The 17,933-nt window shown below is 39.9% G+C and overlaps 1 protein-coding gene and 1 long non-coding RNA gene across 5 annotated transcripts in view; one reads left to right on the top strand and one right to left on the bottom strand.

The window, feature by feature from the left end:
- NPSR1 (neuropeptide S receptor 1) overlaps window positions 1–9,545 on the bottom strand; it is a 61,063-nt gene extending 51,518 nt beyond the window's left edge. For all 3 annotated transcript variants that reach the window (XM_035316967.1, XM_035316968.1, XM_035316969.1), the window contains exon 1: window positions 9,258–9,545. In XM_035316967.1, coding sequence (XP_035172858.1) covers window positions 9,258–9,404 — 147 coding nt within the window. In that variant the 5' untranslated portion in view covers window positions 9,405–9,545. The remainder of the gene's footprint in view (window positions 1–9,257) is intronic.
- LOC118161516 overlaps window positions 1–15,353 on the top strand; it is an 81,356-nt gene extending 66,003 nt beyond the window's left edge. For both annotated transcript variants that reach the window (XR_004748064.1, XR_004748063.1), the window contains exon 3: window positions 14,989–15,353. This is a non-coding gene — a long non-coding RNA (uncharacterized LOC118161516). The remainder of the gene's footprint in view (window positions 1–14,988) is intronic.
- Window positions 15,354–17,933: the final 2,580 nt, after the last annotated feature.

Here is a 17,933-nt window from a genome sequence, read left to right as displayed (position 1 = left end):
TGTTTAAACATAGAGGTTTCATTTCATGCCATGTTTGTTCATCAAGCAAAAATTCTCTTTTTGTAACAACCTTCAGAACGGTGATTTTTAAAAATGCAAAAAAACACCATTATTTAATAATATCTTGCACAGACACCAAAGGTATTCTGAATGAAAAGAAAGATAATAACATCTCCAAGGTCCCTTGTGTAAAAGCTTTCAGTGAGGGCTGCTTTTGCAATGGGCATTACTAATTACATTACACAAGAATGCTGTGAGGGAGACTGGTGTCATCAAGTAGTACTTTTAGATCAGAAAAACTAAAAATGCTGGTGACCTAGTTAAGGTCACAGAACAAATCAAAGTCAAGAGAATTTCTTTGGCTTGATTATAAGAATTGCATATGTTGCTATTCCACAAAACTGTTGTTTGAAGCACAGAAGTGCTTGACATCTGGAGCACATATTAGTGTTATTCTAATTTGCTTTAAGATTAAAACCAGCTTAAGTCAATGAAGCAAGCCTCTTCATGGGTGAAATGTAAGCCAGAAAACCTGGCTGAAGAGTGTGTGCATTTTCCTTTGCTTGTAGAAGTGGTTTGTTATTTTGTCTCTGAGAAAATTTCTGAATTCATAGGCTGCAATAAGTCTAGCCTGAGGTGTATTGTGCTTTATATTTGCAAAAAACTACATCCCTAAGAGTCTTCTGTGTCACTCACTCATGGTTCATATACCATCCCAGGGCAGAAGGGATCCATATGGGTTGTAGGCATTTGTTTTATTATAATATGATTTATATTTATCTTGTACCAATGACAAAATTCACCTCTGAAATCTGCCTGCAGGCCCTCAGTGCTGTATCTCTGACTTACTGTAGTGTAGGGGGTAGTAATGGGAAGTGTTTAACACCATTCTGAATGAGACTGGCTGGTCCCTTAATGGGATGTGAGAACGTGTATAGCAAATTCAAGTCCTCCCTGACCTGCTGCCTTCCTGCTCTGTGTTCTTGTTAGTTTGGTGAAAAGGCACTGATCCCTCCTATCACAGGTTGGTAGTGACTTACATGTCTGAGCACCTTTTTCTTGCTAGCTGGTTAAATTCTGAGAATACACACACAACCTGACTGCTTACCTTTTGTTTATTTTAAAAATAATGTTACAAATGTAACCTACTGCAGCAATTGAGATGTAATCATGGAGCAAAGCAAGCAATTTCACAAGGAACATCCTCTTAACATGTGAAAAGAACACATAAATCTGCTTGCTGAATTGGGGATTGGGGAACTGGTATGCTCAAGATGATGTTCACCACTAGTAGATTGCATTGCACTTTCCCAAAGGGACAAAAAAAATCTTTTCTCATCCTCTGAAAAAGTCACTTTAATTACAGACCAGGTAAGCAAATGGATGACTCCAGGTTTTGCATTATTTTGATCCTGTTGTAGAAGATCTGGAGTACTGAATTTTGAATACTGAAAATACATTGGACAGATTTGTTATTTTGGCTGCCTTTGTTTAGGGTGGAACAAAAAATGGGGATGGGAAGGGAAGGGAATTAGTTTTCCTGAGGCAGATGGGTGCAATGCATCTTGACTGATTCCACTTGGGGATTTACCATCTGTTTACCTCTAAGCTAAAGTGCATTTTTGACTGTAACATTGAAAGAGATCAAAAAAAGACTGGCTCAAAAATTGGCTCAACTTCATTAAGGAGTCTTAAAGATACTGGTACAACCTCTGACACAATTCATAGTTTGTAAAAAAATAATAAAAAAATAGAAAACCTCTGTTCCATACTGCCAGAATTCTCCACAGCAGAATCATAGAGGAGCTCTTGGCCTGGGTGGGATGGAGGTGAGGCTGTCTCATTGCTGCCGTCTTTTATCTAAGGGGAGAAGATGGACCCAAGGGAATGGAATGAAGCTGCAGCAGAGAAGGTTCAGGCTGGATATTAGGAAAAGATTATTCACTGAGAAAGTGGTCAGGTACCGGAACAGCCTACCCTGGGCAATGGTCATGGCAGGAGTTCAAGAAATATTTGGACAACACTTCAGGCATCGGGACTGATTTTGGGGTGGTCCTGTGTGGAACCAGAATCTGGACTCAATGATCCTTTTGGGTGCCAGACAACTGAGGATATTCTTTGTTTCTAAGATGGAATTAATAATGAAAAGCAATAAATGAGAGATGCAACACAAGACATTTTGATTAGATATTAGGAAAAAAAATCAACATGAGAGAAGTCAAATACTGGAATTGGAGCACAAGGAGGCTATGGGATCTCCATCTCTGAAGATATTCAGAACATGAATGGACAACAGAACAATCTGGTATTGTTTGAATTATCTTTTGAGTGGTCAGCCTAGGTGACCTATTTTATTTATTGTATCATAGAACAATGCAGATCTTTGTGGAAATTTCTATGTAAATAAAAAGCCATCCTGTAAGTTAGTTGTAAAGGCTATTGGCACAGGAAGGACACAATATCTTAAGTCTTAGGGAAAGCAAAAAAAGTATTAGGTGGCATTTAGTTAAAGCTTATGCAGAGGTCTGAGACAAAGAATTTCAGCCAGGGTGTGACCAGCTTAAAAAATGAGCTGTCAGAAGTAAAGTGAGATGACATTAAAGTGCTCATAACTATTGTTGTGTTTACCTACACACAATATAAAGTTTTTTTAAGAGATAAAAAAGAACAAACTTTGTTAAAGTGCCAACTGGAAACATCCATCTGTCTTCCTGTGTTGAAACTTTCAACCCAAGTTAGGTTGTGAAAAGAACAACAGAAATCTGTTTGAAAATAAGCTGTAGGTGTCTTACATATACTTTAGTTGTAGATAGCAGTTCTCACTGTCAAGAGAGAACAAAATAAGAGTCAACAATACTTTTATCAAAAGAGAGAGAACAACAGGAATACTTAGGCTAGAAATAATCTTCATACACCAAACATTAAGCACCTAAATGTGAACGTTCAGATGATTAATTCAAACCACCTTCTAATTCTCAAGAAATATCAAAAAGAATAAAAATAAATAAAATATCAAGAAAAAGAAGAAGAAGAAATTAAAAAAAAATGAAGAAGAAGAAGAAGAAGAAGAAGAAGAAGAAGAAGAAAAAGAAGAAGGGAACATCTGTGGAGAAGGAAAAGCCACAAAATAAATGGCTGGATCACTTAATTCATTTGCAGGTGGACCATGTCTCAGAAGAAAGAAACACATTAAACAACTTGGAAGATCACTGAAATCTTATGGCTTAGTTGTTACAAGTAGCAGAAATTGTACTGGCCATTCCCATAATACAAGTATATTTTGAAAGAACATTTTCCATCTAGCAAGTCAAAAATGAGATGTCATTATAGAACACTCACACAAGATGGTCCTTAAAAATTTGTGAAAGCAAGTTGATTGATACAAAAAAAAAGCTCTGAGAAAACTCGTGAAGATAGTAAAGACTGAGAAAAGAGTCAGTTCAAGGATAAGTTTTAAATTTTTCTATTTAAAGGTGCTTCCACTGTGATTGAATTTCAGAGGAAGACATTTGGGCAGGCAACAAACCCTCTAGGAGTTGATTTTTTTTTTTTTTTTTTTTTTTTTTTTGGTAGCTTGCCTTGGAATTGAGCACGATACAAACTGCATAAATACTAGTACAGCCTCAGGTTTGTCTCTTGGACCACTGCTTTCCCATTTAAGCCCTGGGGCAAAAAAACACCCCTGACTCTCATGGACCTTGGCTATTAATTAAGTGGTTTCTCTTCAAACCCCAATATCCCCAAGCAAGCTTAGCAAAGAAAAATCAATCTGCATCTCACATTTCTCTGAGTCAGGCATGAGCTTTGAATTCAGCAGACACAATGGTCATGCCTGATGGTTTTCATATCTTCTTCTGCACAGAGGCTACTTTACTGCAATGATTTCTCACAGGATGGCTCTGTTAACTTCCCAGCACATGGCTGTAGGTTATTCTGGCAATCCTGTGATGTGTTGCCACATGCGGCCTTCACAGTACGTCAGAGATGCTGGCAACAGTCACTTCTCCATAGAACTTTATGCCTGGAAGAAGGGCACAGCTAGAAAGGGACCCAAGCTCATGTTTTCTGTTCTGCCAAATTTGAGAAGCAGTTTGAGTTGGTATTGGTATGGTATTACACTCATAGTCTCTGAATGTCAACGTGTTACATAGACGAAAATCTAGAATACTTTCTACATTTTAGACTTGGGGAAACAGACTAGGCAAGGAAACCTATTCACTAAATCAGAACACAATCTCAAACAAAGGGGTAATTATGTGACTAAGATTACTTTCAATCCTTTTTGAAATCTGGTAGTATAATATATAGATATATGTAGATTTGTGAATCTCCAGTTTTAAAAAAATATATTTCTTATCTCTCACTTCACCATTGCCGGTGAGGCAGGGTCACTTCACTGGGCAACATTTAATGCATGTGAATTACTGTGATCTTTCTAAGCACCAATAACAGCTAAACAAACCATCCCCAGCCTGCCCTCAAATCCTCCATAGGTGTGACTTGTGTAAAGGGCAAGATTCTCAGTCAATAACATATAACAATAATTCAATTTTCCAAGCAGATGGTTCATATTTTCCATTCTGCTGTGCTTTGTTACATGGATAATAAACTGGGACAGTACTATTTAGTTATTATAGTGTGTTTTTTTGTTTGTTTGTTTTTTACCAGTTGTACTCTAGGGAGCTTCCACAGAAGATAAATGTATTTTGCAAATTTTGATCTCATCAGGAAATATACATTTATCATGATGTATCTATCTGTTTTTTCATAGAATATTTTGAACAAGATGACATAATATTAGGTCATTCAATAGCCCATCCATAATTGTATGATCTTGATAGCCCTATTAAAAACTGTGAAACACTGTTCTTTCTTAATCACAGAAAGGGGTAAGATGATTAGGTGTGCCTAATTAAAACACCTCACAAACTGAAGAAATTATTATTTTCTAGGTCTGAATTTATAGGAGAGGCAGATACAAACCCTATGGGCTGTGTGGACCATGAAATCAGAAGTCTGAGGGATAGTGGTATAAAACTGCTTGTATTGTCTGTCTCAGAGCTACCCAAAGCTGGGCTGTCATATAGTCAGATCACGTTTGTACTGCCTTTAAGCTAGTAGATGAAGCCAGCCCACCCCAGATCATTTCAGATTTGTTTCAGAAGGTGATCAGCTATTACATTCTCAGTGTGACAGTCCAACACTAGCATCGCTCATCACAGCATATTGCACTGGCTGTGTTAAGGAGTTCCTGACACTTAATTTTCCTCCTCTCCCTCCACTGAAAGATAACAAAGTCACTTATGAATTATTTGGTTTGCCCATTTTCCTAAAATATATGATTGCATTTGCACAGATTACCCCAGAAATTTGACAGCACCCATTAATATTTTTCTCTTATGTATTCAAGGATGGGATGGTTTGTATAGTCTGCTTTAAAATCAGAATGAGCAATAGTATAGGTGAATGCTTTCCAGGAGATAAAGAGACTCCAGCATTTGGATGAAATAATAAGGCCCCAGATTCTGAGGACACCTGGAACCACATCCTTCTTACCTGATAGTTTTACAAAATTAGCCTATGTAAACTTTCTCTCTGCACACTGGTCTTCTCAGCTTTTTGCAGGAGGTGGTAGGCCCAGAACTTTCTAATGAACATTATTCTCTGTGGATGATAAGTATGCGGTCTTATATTTATGCTTACACTGGCATGGCTCTACAGTCTTGTTTAATATCTGAGTTACCTGGGCTACAACATGCAGATACTGGCAATGCTACTGGGGTGAGGGTTTTGGGTGGGGAAGGACATTCATTGTCTGTCCTTCCTGAAAAAAAAAAAAAAAAAAAAAAAAAAAAAAAGGAGGGGAATTTTAATTATTCATGAAAAATCCTTTGTAATCATTTGTAGTGGATTTAATGTGCATGCTGTTTCTCCTGAGAGCTCTGATCCTTTGGTGTCCCTGCTGGAGTGATGCTGCACAACACAGGGACCAGGGGTCATGGCACCAACCTCGGCCCAGTGGTTGGGGTTCCCACCTGGTAGCATGGGACTGGGATTCCCAGACAACCTTGTGTAAAACCAGCAAAACTCTTGTGCCTTGCTACACAGGCGGAGACTCAGATCTACACATCAGGAAACAAAATAAGGAAAGGTACTAGATGTGGAAGGACTGTGGTGGGAACACAGTCCTGCCAAAGAAGAAATAATGACTGGGACTTTTCTGCATTTGAGCACCCTAATCTTTACTCAGTTGCATAAAAGTATGGCATCCCATTTACCAAAAGATTTTCTTTTAAAAGAAATGAAACTAGTCAGGACTGCCTAAGCTTCAGAGCTGCTGGGGGCCTGTTGAGGTCCTTCCTCCAGCCTTGATGAAGACCCCTAGCCCTGTTGATCATAGCTACTCCTTTCTCAGCAGGATGCATTGAACCTGTTTGGAGATTTTGGCTTCACCCCAGGCTCTCCAAACAGGTTTCTAGTTTGCACCTTGTGTCCCAGGTCCCCGAGAGTCAGGTATGCAGAGCTGAGGGACTCCAAAAGTGGAGGGAGGCCACTGATGTTCGGATAATCTCTGATTTTTTCAGCTTACTGTATTTGGTAGAGGTCAGTTGACACTTGCTTAGAGCCTTTTTACACATAGATTAAATGCATTTGGGGGAGATTGTAAAGGGATGTAATGAATTCTCCTTTGGTCTGGGAAGTTGGACTTGTAATTAATACCAATTTGCACAGCTGTTCTGAATTTGGTGCTGGCACAGCCAACAGGACTTCTAGAGTTTGTGGTTCAAGACAGTGAGTGACCTGCATGCATCATGTAAAGGCACCCAGGCAGAGATAAGATTTCAGTGACTCTGCCATCACACAGCAGAAAGACCGGCCTGCAGGTGGGCAGGAGCTGCTGTCTTTGCTGTTGGAAGCCCCAGCTCACCTTGCATACCCCGTGACACGCTATGGTCCTCCCCCAAAGGGTGCAACTGCACCCCAGCTCCAAGGCTATCATGCATGGCAGCAGACTCACATGCAGCTTTGGGGGGCAAAGCCTCATCTAGCAGCTGGCCAAGCAGCTACAGTAATAACTTCCAGAAGGGAAGCGCACATTCCTCTAAGTGGATGAAATGGTCCATTTCCCAGCAAAGAAAGAAAGAAAGAAAGAAGAAATCTAATTGAACTGGCAAAATGCTTTTTAAGCTGAAACAGCACAGGATTTAGTTGTTAAACTCTGAAGAGAAATTCAAATGTTTCTGAAAGAGAGAGCAGGGAAGCATTCATGGTTCAGCTCTGAGTCACATTATTTTACTTTTGCAATGTTGCCACCATGGTGTAACCCAGACAGTACCAGTAGGTGGGTACAGGTAGTTCTTCTGAAGCATGGGAGGAAAAGAAGAAAACAGTGCTCCCTTTTCATCCCATAGTTCAAGCTGCGTATGAGATACCCTACAGAACTGACATTGGGTAAAATCCTTAAAAGAACCATTAACGTAGGAATTGATGCAGGTACTGTGTGAGCATCACTCCCTAGTCTCCATTTATTCATTTAATTATGTTTTCCTAGTATGCCTTTGGTTAGGTAGATTACACCTCTGCATTTCCCAAAGAGAAATAGGAGAGAGCTGAAATTGCTGGCAGGGAGCCCTGTCTTCCTTGCACAGTAGTTGTCAGAGCAGGTGCTTTATTCCTCCTTTCCTGCAGCAGCAACACCAGCTGTGACTTGTCTCCAGAGTCAAAATATTTCCATGCCTATCAGCAGTTGGTAATTGATGTGAAATCAGTGAACCTCCTCACAAAGTTCATGCTATATTTACCAGAGCTAGACATAAGGCAGCGGAGTGGAAGTCTAATGAGAAGCTCTCAGCTAACTGAATCAAGTTTCTTTTAGCAGTGGACAAGCACACGTGACTATCCATGGTATCCTAATTATTGTAATTTACTTATTCTGCCCTATTAAGAAGCATTTTATTTTCTGCCTGGGAACTTTCTAAACATGGAATTAATTTGTCACTTTTACCATTATAAAATACTGCTCCCATGACATTGTTCAGATTTACAGCCCTCAGTGTGGAGAGAAGAAAGGAGATAAAGAAAAAGTAGTTAAAAAAAGGTTTTGCTCCTCACTTGTGTTGTTTGTTTCAAGAGCCTTTTAGGATTGTAACATGAAAAGAAAAATAAAAATGAAAAGGGAAAACAGAAAGTTTTCACTCTTGAAATCCCACTTAAGACAGTACTGTCTTACCAAGAAGAAAAAAATAATAAAGTAAAAAAGTATAATGTTAAATGAGAACCAAATTAATGAATTGTAGAACTAGAGATCAACTTTTTCCTTAGCAGAATTGAAAACCAGTGGTAACTCATTTGATTCCACGTGCATTGTACCAGAGGACTATCAATCTCCTGGAAGTCAAAATTCATCTGAATGTATCCCTGATAAACGATGATATTCTCAAATGAGGTGAGTGCCTACACCTTTCCATCTGAAAGTGAAGCACCAGAGGGAACGGCAGGGTACTTCTTGTCAGCCCTTTTAGTAACTTGAACATAACTGATAAAACTACAGTAAAGTGACACATGACACACAGCATGAAATTAAGCAGTGACAACAGGCACAGAAAGCTAAGGCAAAGATGTAACTCAGTACCTCTTTCATCTTTTTCCTACATTCACATATTGCAAGGGTGATGTTTATTTTGGGAGATGAATGAATACACTTCTCGTGTCATTCAACAGCATTCACTACTGGATCATTCATCCCGTATGTTCTTAAAGAGATGCTGCATCCCCCTCTCAGGATGAAAACAAATAAACTAGCCAACTAATTAAAACCTGTCCCTTTTGTTTTTAAAACAAAGAAACAAACACACACAAAAAAAATCTGTCTCATTTGTGTGCAGATGTTTGTTACAGATGGAAAATTGAAAAGAAATCCCTTATGTCAAGACTATGGCTAGAAGAAATTATGTAAAAATGTGTAAAACTACTATGCACTTTTGATTAAAGATGCATGTGTAATTACAATGCCACTTTAGAAAAGCAGTACCAGCCCATCTTCTAAGGGGAGACAATTGGCTAAGACCTGCAAGTCTGAACTCCAAATCCTGTAACTCTTTCGTTTTTCTGTAAATGCCTCACACATGCTGTCACCTGTCTTGGGAGGGCAAAACCCACAAATACACAGGCAAAAAGTTCAATAATCCTAGCTGCCTCCCTGCAGAGGTGCTGAAAATGCACCAAAGCTTGTGAGAAAAGTAATGCACTGGCTGTACCTTAAAGGAATAGTAAAAGGATCCCCACTCCTCTTCTTCCACCACTTCAGTGAAAGTCACTGTCTCAGTGCAGGTGACAAGGGTGAAATCCAGCCAGCCGGTGCCAGCTGGGGACCTGCTGCTGGCTTCTGTGGAGCTGACCTCCATCACAGGCTTCTGCTTGAATTGTTTAGGTGCTTGTTTTCCTAAGAGTTCATGCAGACCAGTCTCTCTGTAAAAGCAAAGCAGCAAAACCAGCTTCTCACTGCTCCACCACTGGCTACCAGAGGCATCAGGCTTCAGTGTAGCTGAGTGATAAAAAAAAGGCCAAGCTGGCACCAGCCCTTTGAGCTCTCTTTCAGTATATCTCTATCAACAGCCGTCCACATGCGCTTTCCAGCAGCTGGACCAGCAGCTGGTAAGAAAGTTAGCACACGTGGAACCCATCCATATGCCTTGTGGGCTCAGGACTCTCTGGCATCCACAGTTGCCAGCTCTGGAGCCAGGCATAGCTGTAAAAGCATGGACCTGGGGCACAAGCTCACATTTAGTGCATCCAGAACTTGTTCAGCTTAGTGGAGCTGTTCTGCCTTGAGACCTATGCAATCATAAGCAGTACTCAGTCTATTTTCATAGCCATGTCCCACCAACTCTATTTCTCCATTTCCTGTTACCTGCAGGACAGAAGCTTGGAGGGACTGGAGAAACTTCTGGGTGCCCAAGCAATATTCAGGCTTTGCCAAGATACAGTGAAATCATCCAGAGGAGGATGGTTGGTCCTGGCCCGTATAGATAATTAGAACCATTCATGAAGAGAAAGGACCAGCACTGATCTATATGCACCAGTGATCAATACTTAAACAAATGTTACACCTGTTGGAATATGAAAGGATAAACAGAAATTTCTTAGAACCACCATGTTTAGCTGAAATCAACAGGGAAATCACTCATTAGTATATTATCTGAAAGAGAGGAGGAAATATTTTGGATTTTTTTTTTTTTTTTTTTCTGACTGGTCATGCAGGTTGACTGAACCCCTGTTATAAAGTATTCAGGTAGCATCCAAGCTTCCTGAAAGCATCCTACCTCTTGTTTATTCTTCCTTTTTAAAAAAAAAAAAAATTTTTTTTTTTTTTTAACCTTACTTTCTGATATTTATGGAATAAGTTAAAACTTCCTGCACTGAATATTTTCTTTTTAGGATTTTTTTGGCTCCCTCATTCCCACACAGATGATAGTCTCAAGCATATTAGAAGTGCAAAGAAGCTTTTCAGTACATACATGATCCTGCACAGCTCTCAGGACTAAACCAAGAGTGACTTTTCTTGTGGCTTTGCCAGCTGGTTGCTGTAAGTAATGCTTATGGTGTTAAAAAGGTAATTCAGGTAAAAGAAGAGGTAATTCAGATATTCCATTACTCTTACCTTTTCTGTCTTGGATTATTTCTTGGTGACTGTCACTGCCCCGTTTTTTTGATGACTGGTTTTGCTGAAATGCTGTTTTGTTTACTTGTTCATTTGTTTGTTTGGTGGTTAATCAGTTAATCACAACATTTTAAGACATGGGCTGTCTGTGGTACCATATCTATAATTAATCTAATTCTCTAGGGAAAAACAAAACAAAACAAAACAAAACAAAACAAAAAAAAAACAAACAAAAAGCTTATTTTCTTATTTTTAAGTCTCTAAAAAAACATCTGAAATTTGATGTTTAGGGTTGCTCCCTCCAACCTCCACCATCCCCAAGATTAAGCAAACTGTTTGAATACCCCTGGAATGAATGGTGAAATAAAAGACTTTACTGATCGAATCTCAAAAGTCTATAGCAGGCAAGATCAAATCCCAGCAATTCCTCGGTGGATAATGTATAGCTGATTGATTCCTATAACCATCTTTGTTTTCCTCAGCCAGGCGTTTGAAAAGTCTGAGAATTTCAGTGCTTGAAGAGATTTAGGTGGTTTTACATAGAGAGAAATTGAGTCTTCCCACTGTTTTTACAAAAGATGCTCTCAAATTATTTTTTTAAATGTTTTTATGTGTTTTATAGAAACACATTTTTTTTTTCTAATGTATAATAAAATGTGATTTTTGCTTTCTTAACCTAGCCTATTTCTCTTTTTAAGTCTCACTATTTTACTACACCACAGCATAAGCATGCTTCCTATATAGGAAATATTAAACAATTTTGAAAATAATCTTTAACAAAGAGAATGGAATATTCATAAGAAGAACAGAGAAGACTTGTTTTAGGGGCCACTTCATTGGCCATTCTTTGACCTTGGTCTCAGAAGCTACACAAAATTATTTCTCAAATATAGCTTTGAACCAAGGGACTACTGGAAAACTAGAGCATAAGTTGTTCCAGTGCAAGCTAAGTAGAACACTTTGCAGCTGCTGAATGTAACAAAGCTTTATGCTCATCTTCCATGAGCAGACACAGGGGGGGAGACCTGCAACATGCATCTTGTGTCTCCCCATAACGGCATGGTTTTCCTTACTGGGAAGAGGGGGAAACAAAAAATGAAATCAGGAGATTAATACTGTGCATAATGTTGATCATTTCCCCAAATTCAGCTGATCTGAACCTTCAGATGCACCTAATAGTTTAAAAAATTAAGCACGTCTGAAATGCAGAATCTCAAGGTTATATATGTGTGTGTGTGTGTGTATTGTATAGAATTTACAGTAGAGTTGGCTTTTCTGTATTTAGGCTGTATTGGAAGGAAACTGCAAAAATATTTGGATTCTTGCTGTCTGTAGTTTCCTGTACCCTGGAGTAGTTAGACATAATCATACTAAATGCAAAGAAGAAATAAGGCTATCAGGCTTCAGAAAGAAAAAAATGGGTTATTTCTTGCTTCTAACAGTATGACAAGTTAATTGCTTTTCATTAAAAACAAACAAGCAAACAAAAAACAACATGTTTATCCAAATCTGTATAGAGTGGCCTTGGAAGAGGAAGGTCAGCCTGCTGTTCCTCATGTCCTTCTCCCCCAAAGCTGACTTTCTGGGGCAGTGCAGAGGGGCTCAGTTGCTGATGCTGGCATTGAGGACCACTGGAGAGCTGCCTTCCTGCATCCTCACTGCACAGGAGCAGCGCAGAAATTACACATTAGTGACACAATTCCTGTCACCTGACATGGAAACCTGCATGAAACATCAGTTTATTTTCCTTTAATTTTGAAGCTGCTTAGCATGCATGTTGTTTTCTTTTTGCACTGTGCCTTTGCGGGGTGCAGTTCTGTTCACCATGGCTCAGAGATAACCAGGCTGACAGTGATGGGACCAACCAACACTGCAGGTGGCCCCAGTGCTGGGAAGGGATGCCCATATTTCAGGGCTCTCGGAGGTCAGCACTGCAGGTACAGCAGGGAGGGCACCATGTGTGCCTTCTCTATGGTGGGGCTCAAGTCTAGTGCTGGTCTCTGGCTTGCATGATCTGCATATGCATGAAGGTTCCACTTAAGGTTCTCTTAGCTGGGGTGTGACTGTTCCTCCAGCATTTGCAGTCACAATTTTACACATTTTTTAGCCACACCAGGCAGAGACAACATCAAGTTTCTAAATCCTCTAAGATCTGAAATAGCAATGATCTTCTATGATTTAATTTCTGAGTTCTGAAGTTAGAGGCTGGCAGTTGGAACTGAAGAGCCTCTCCCTTATACAGAGAAATATGTGTTTGATTTTATTTTGAATCTGTACAAACTCAAATTTGAAATATTCAAAGCCTTCACAGAATGAGATGACAAATCTCTGCCTATGTCCAGCCTGATTAATGACCAGTCAGTATCTATCCAGCTCTGAATCAGATCCCCCGACTGCCAGAGGGTGGATTCTTTCTATTGATTGAAGTTTTGGATTGGATCGATCTTTTGCAAAAAATCTGTATTTTACCATTAGTAAAGAAGGAGGGTCATAAAAATCACAGAGCATTTTTCTAATAGTAATGATAAAAGATGAGCACTTTATTCCTCTTCCATAGAAAAATGAATTTTTCAAGGAGATTTTTTTCACACCTTCATTTCATAGAATCATAGAATCATAGAATATCCTGAGTTGGAAGGGACCCTTAAGGATCATCAAGTCCAACTCTTGACACCGCACAGGTCTACCCAAAAGTTCAGACCATGTGACTAAGTGCACAGTCCAATCTCTTCTTAAATTCAGACAGGCTTGGTGCAGTGACAACTTCCCTGGGGAGCCTGTTCCAGTGTGCAACCACCCTCTCTGTGAAGAACCCCCTCCTGATGTCAAGCCTAAATTTCCCCTGCCTCAGCTTAACCCCGTTCCCGCGGGTCCTGTCACTGGTGTTAATGGAGAAAAGGTCTCCTGCCTCTTGACACCCCCTTACGAGGAAGTTGTAGACTGTGATGAGGTCTCCTCTCAGCCTCCTCTTCTCCAGGCTGAACAGGCCCAGTGACCTCAGCCGTTCTTCGTACGTCTTCCCCTCCAGGCCTATCACCATCTTCGTAGCCCTCCTCTGGACACTCTTCAACAGTTTAATGTCCTTTTTATACTGTGGTATTTCTACTTGTGGTATTAATTCAGGGTGGTCCACTTTAAAGAAAGGATTAGTGGGCATTTATCTGTATTTGCAAATAAACTCTTGGAGAAGAATAAGAAATTCTTAAGGATTTGTCTTTGAAAAGAAGCATGGAGGTGAAGAAAGTGTGTAGAAGAATGTCATGTCAGTGAAAGTGTCAGACACTCTGAAATTTCAAATACTTTCCTCTCTTTCTAGCAGCACAACCATGAAGAAAATAATGTATTTCACAAGGGCCTGATTCTCCCAGGAGAGTTCCTATTCAGGGACAGAATCACAGCTATCTTTAGCAAAAAAAAGAGCCAAGCCCTGTGACATGAAACAGAAGATAGATAAATGTGCATTCCTATACAATATCAAGGCAGTCAAAATCATATCATTCATTATATAGCACAGGAGCACTTTTGGTTTCAAGGAGCTGAGCAGGTGTCCAGGATATGGATATGGCACCCGTCCCAGCAGGTCCTGGCAAGATGTAATGCATAGCACACAACTCATTAGACACCATGAATTCACAGCTACCAGAAAGAATTCACAGTTACCAGAAAGATTTTCTTTCAAAATCTGCCCTTCTCGATGCGCTGGCATGTCCGCTGTAGCTGGGATGAGAAAGCAGCTCTGAAATGAAGCTGAGCTGCCAGATGGGGAGTATGGCTGCAGGTGAGCCCAGGCTAGTCCTCAGCAGGCCAGCAGGCACACAGCCACCCCACAGAACATGGGTCCGGCCACAGGGCGAGCACGGGGAGCACAACACCAGCCGTCTGAGTGTCCTATCCTTCCCTCCTTCTGCTGCAGGGCCGTGGTAACGAAAACAAACACAAAGGCTAGCGAAGAATGGGCAGAGAGGGCGTGCAGTCGCAGCTCCCATTTTGTCTAAAACTGGCATCAACAGCTTTTTGTGCATTTATACAGTCTCCTGAGCTAAACGCCAGACTCAGCAGGGCCACAGCCCTGTTTAGCACCATACATGAAGGCTGTTGGAGGAAAACTGAGGTCATCCTGGGTTCCACAAGTGGATGTCTTGCAGTGCTTTAAACAACCACAACCAATGGTGGTGCCTTTCACTGCTTTTAATGCATATGTGATTTCAAACCAGGAATTATTTTCAGTACAGTTTTCATATTGTTGCTTTAAAGCATTATTCTTCCCTTTGTCCACATTTAGTTGAACTACAACCAATTCTCAGTTCATCTTAGACTATGTCTTACAGATGTCACATCACAACTGCCTGGGGACAGAAGTGCTTCTTTCCTCCCACCCCTCAAGTTCTGCCTACAACCTCCAGTGATGGCACACAAGATGTTGAATCCATCGTTAAAGCCTGCCATAATTTAAGAGTTGTTCCCCCATTGGAGTTCAGATGATGCCTGGAGCTGATGAACCTCTCCCTTCCTCTTCAGGGGATGAAGACTAATCTAATGGCTAAGACATGAGCTTGCAGTTCTGGGAAGATATTAAGCTCCTTGTTCCTCTATAAATTCCCATCTCAGATCAAATGGTACTATAGATGCTACAAAGAGAGAAGAGGGATACTGAGAGAAATCAGGCTAATCCATCAACCCTAAAAGCTTGGGAGAAGACTAGCACAATCTTCAATGGAGGTCAAAAAACTGAAGGATTTCTGTGCCCAGTGGGAGGTAGGAGAACAAAAGGAAGTGTGGCAGGAAAGAATTTGAAGTTCCTGTATCCCAGTCCTCATTTCTGTGGAAGAAGTTGTATCTGAAGTAATGAATATGCTCTGTCTTCTGGCGATGAGCAGCAGTGTGGAAGTGCAGATTTACAAGGGAGGTGGAAAGCTGTTAGATGAATTGCAGGACATTTTATTGCCAATTACAATTTCATGGAAGGGTTATTATTTATTAAATATAGAGGCAGCCAGTTGAAATCTAACTGCTCTTAGGCTTAATTCCACTTAAAAAGGCCAAAGAAATTATGCAGAGCTAGAGGAAAAACCCTTTGCAGTAGCAGGCATACTTCTAACAGCCTTCTAACATCTGCATGCATGCACACATATGGAAAGAAAGAAAACAAACCATTGTTCTGAAGGGGAACAGGTTACACCCAATTCCCCTTTAATAAAGCCTAAGATGGAGTAAACTAAATGTATTGCACTGCCACCACTAACAGACATGTGAAGGACAATTTGAATGGTGTAACTTCCTCAGTTATTGAAGCTGAGGCTCTCCAGAGAAAGATGTACTTCATCCACTTCTCTGCTTCTCTGCCCTCCATGTGGACAGAACAACAACAACAGTAACTGTTCACAGGTAGAATATGACCCATGTCAGAACCGGCATGGGGGGTCAGAAGTCAATATCATCCATAATATACAATCAAATCCCAGGTCATTTTCGTAGAGGAAGAGGATGTCTATTTTCAGGCAGCACAAAGGATGAACTATCACCAGCTTTGTGCCAGCATTTATTTTGAATTCTCTGGATTGCAGAGCAGGGGAAAGGGCTAGGGAACAGAGAGAACAGAGGTGTAAATTACTCAGTCCTGTGTGATTCAAAGTTTTATTTCCAAAATCCTACAGTCTTTTGCTAATACACTTCTCAGGAATGCCTCTTTGGATACTATTGGGAAGAGTTTAGATTATCAAGGCCATTGTATTCTTGTTCCTGATCACATTAAGAAATATATTTTGAAAATATAATGAAGAAATATGCTGTTATCATTTCCATTTGTGAAGAAATATATCCATCTGATTATGGTTTGGATTGTGTGAAGAAAGAGGAGTAAAACAGGACTACCCCACACACTGATTTGGAAGCAGAAAAGTCGTTCAAAGAAACAATGTTAAGTAAAGAAAAATACACAATTCAAAGAAACAATGTTATCTAAAGAAAAATACACAATTTAGCAACTGTCATGAGGTTTTGGAAATACTTGATATAAGTACTCACATCACCTAGTGACTGGACATACAGCAAGTTGTAACTGGTCACATCAACTCAGTCTAGTATTGTTGTGCCCCACATTTGAATAGACTTTTGTGGCTCATAGACCACTGGACTTACTGGCATTTCAATGAGATGCACAGAATGATTTGGATATTTTATGGCATTGATTCTTTGCTCACAATTGTATATGTATTATGACAAAAATGCTCAGACAAATGTCAGAACGGGCATAATTACCCAACTGATCACACTACCCCTAGCCAGCCTTTGCTAGCTACCCTGATAACGACTGTTCTACCTGCAGTGTGTTATGGAGAGGTAGTGCCAGATTCTCATGGAAATAAATGGGCTCAGGTCTCTTCATCTCACAGGCTGTACACAAGTGTGTGAGCTGCTGATCTGGGTTTCCAGCTCTCCTTGGGGATAGACTATTTTTTTCTTCATACGTTAGTGACTATATACTTATATGTATAAGCAGAGCTTATTTACTGTTTCTATAGGCAAAATAATGTCTCCATTTGTTAGGCAAGATACGTCCAGTCTGTGTATGAACATACCACTGAGTCAGGTCATATTGTTCTTGTAATAAAGCTAGACAGAGTAAAACAAACTACCAGTTAGGAAACGAGTTCAAAAAGTTTCCAGTGCTTAACAGTTGTGTGGGTGGAGTAAAACAGCACACACAAAACGTGATTTGTTAGTCATTAGAAACAAACCTGGAATCAGCGTGAGATGTGGTGCTCCTGCTGCCCAGAGCCAAGTTTTCAGAACTCCTAAAAAGACTAAAATTGCTGAAGAGTTCTTTAGTTTTTCTCTTCAGAGCAGAAAGGAACTCTGAAGGAAAAAAAAAAAAAAAAAAAGTTATGCATTCACATGTATCAAATTAGGGAGAGATTAAATGAAGGAGAAGCAAACCATCTCTGCATTTGAAGCATTCATCATTTTTGTAGCACAATTTGCTTTAGGGGAAAATAATGTTTTTTGTGGTTCTGAGCATGCAAAATAGTTCAAGACTGTATAAGAACTGCTGCTTGGGCTTAGATGAGGATTTAATATCTTTCTCAGAGACAGAATTAATTAAAATCTCTCCTCTTCGGGAAGGTGATGAGCAAAAGAATACATAGAGCTTTGATTTATTTCTCTACAGAAATAAAACGTGTACAATAATTTTTCATTTCATTTTCTTTTTTTAAAAAATGAATCATTAAAAACATTATCATAGGAGTTGCTTAAGCGATTTTAACACACTCCC

This window comes from Oxyura jamaicensis, chromosome 2 (assembly GCF_011077185.1).
Source record: "Oxyura jamaicensis isolate SHBP4307 breed ruddy duck chromosome 2, BPBGC_Ojam_1.0, whole genome shotgun sequence".
NCBI lineage: Eukaryota > Metazoa > Chordata > Aves > Anseriformes > Anatidae > Oxyura > Oxyura jamaicensis.
This window is presented reverse-complemented; position numbering and strand designations above follow the sequence as displayed.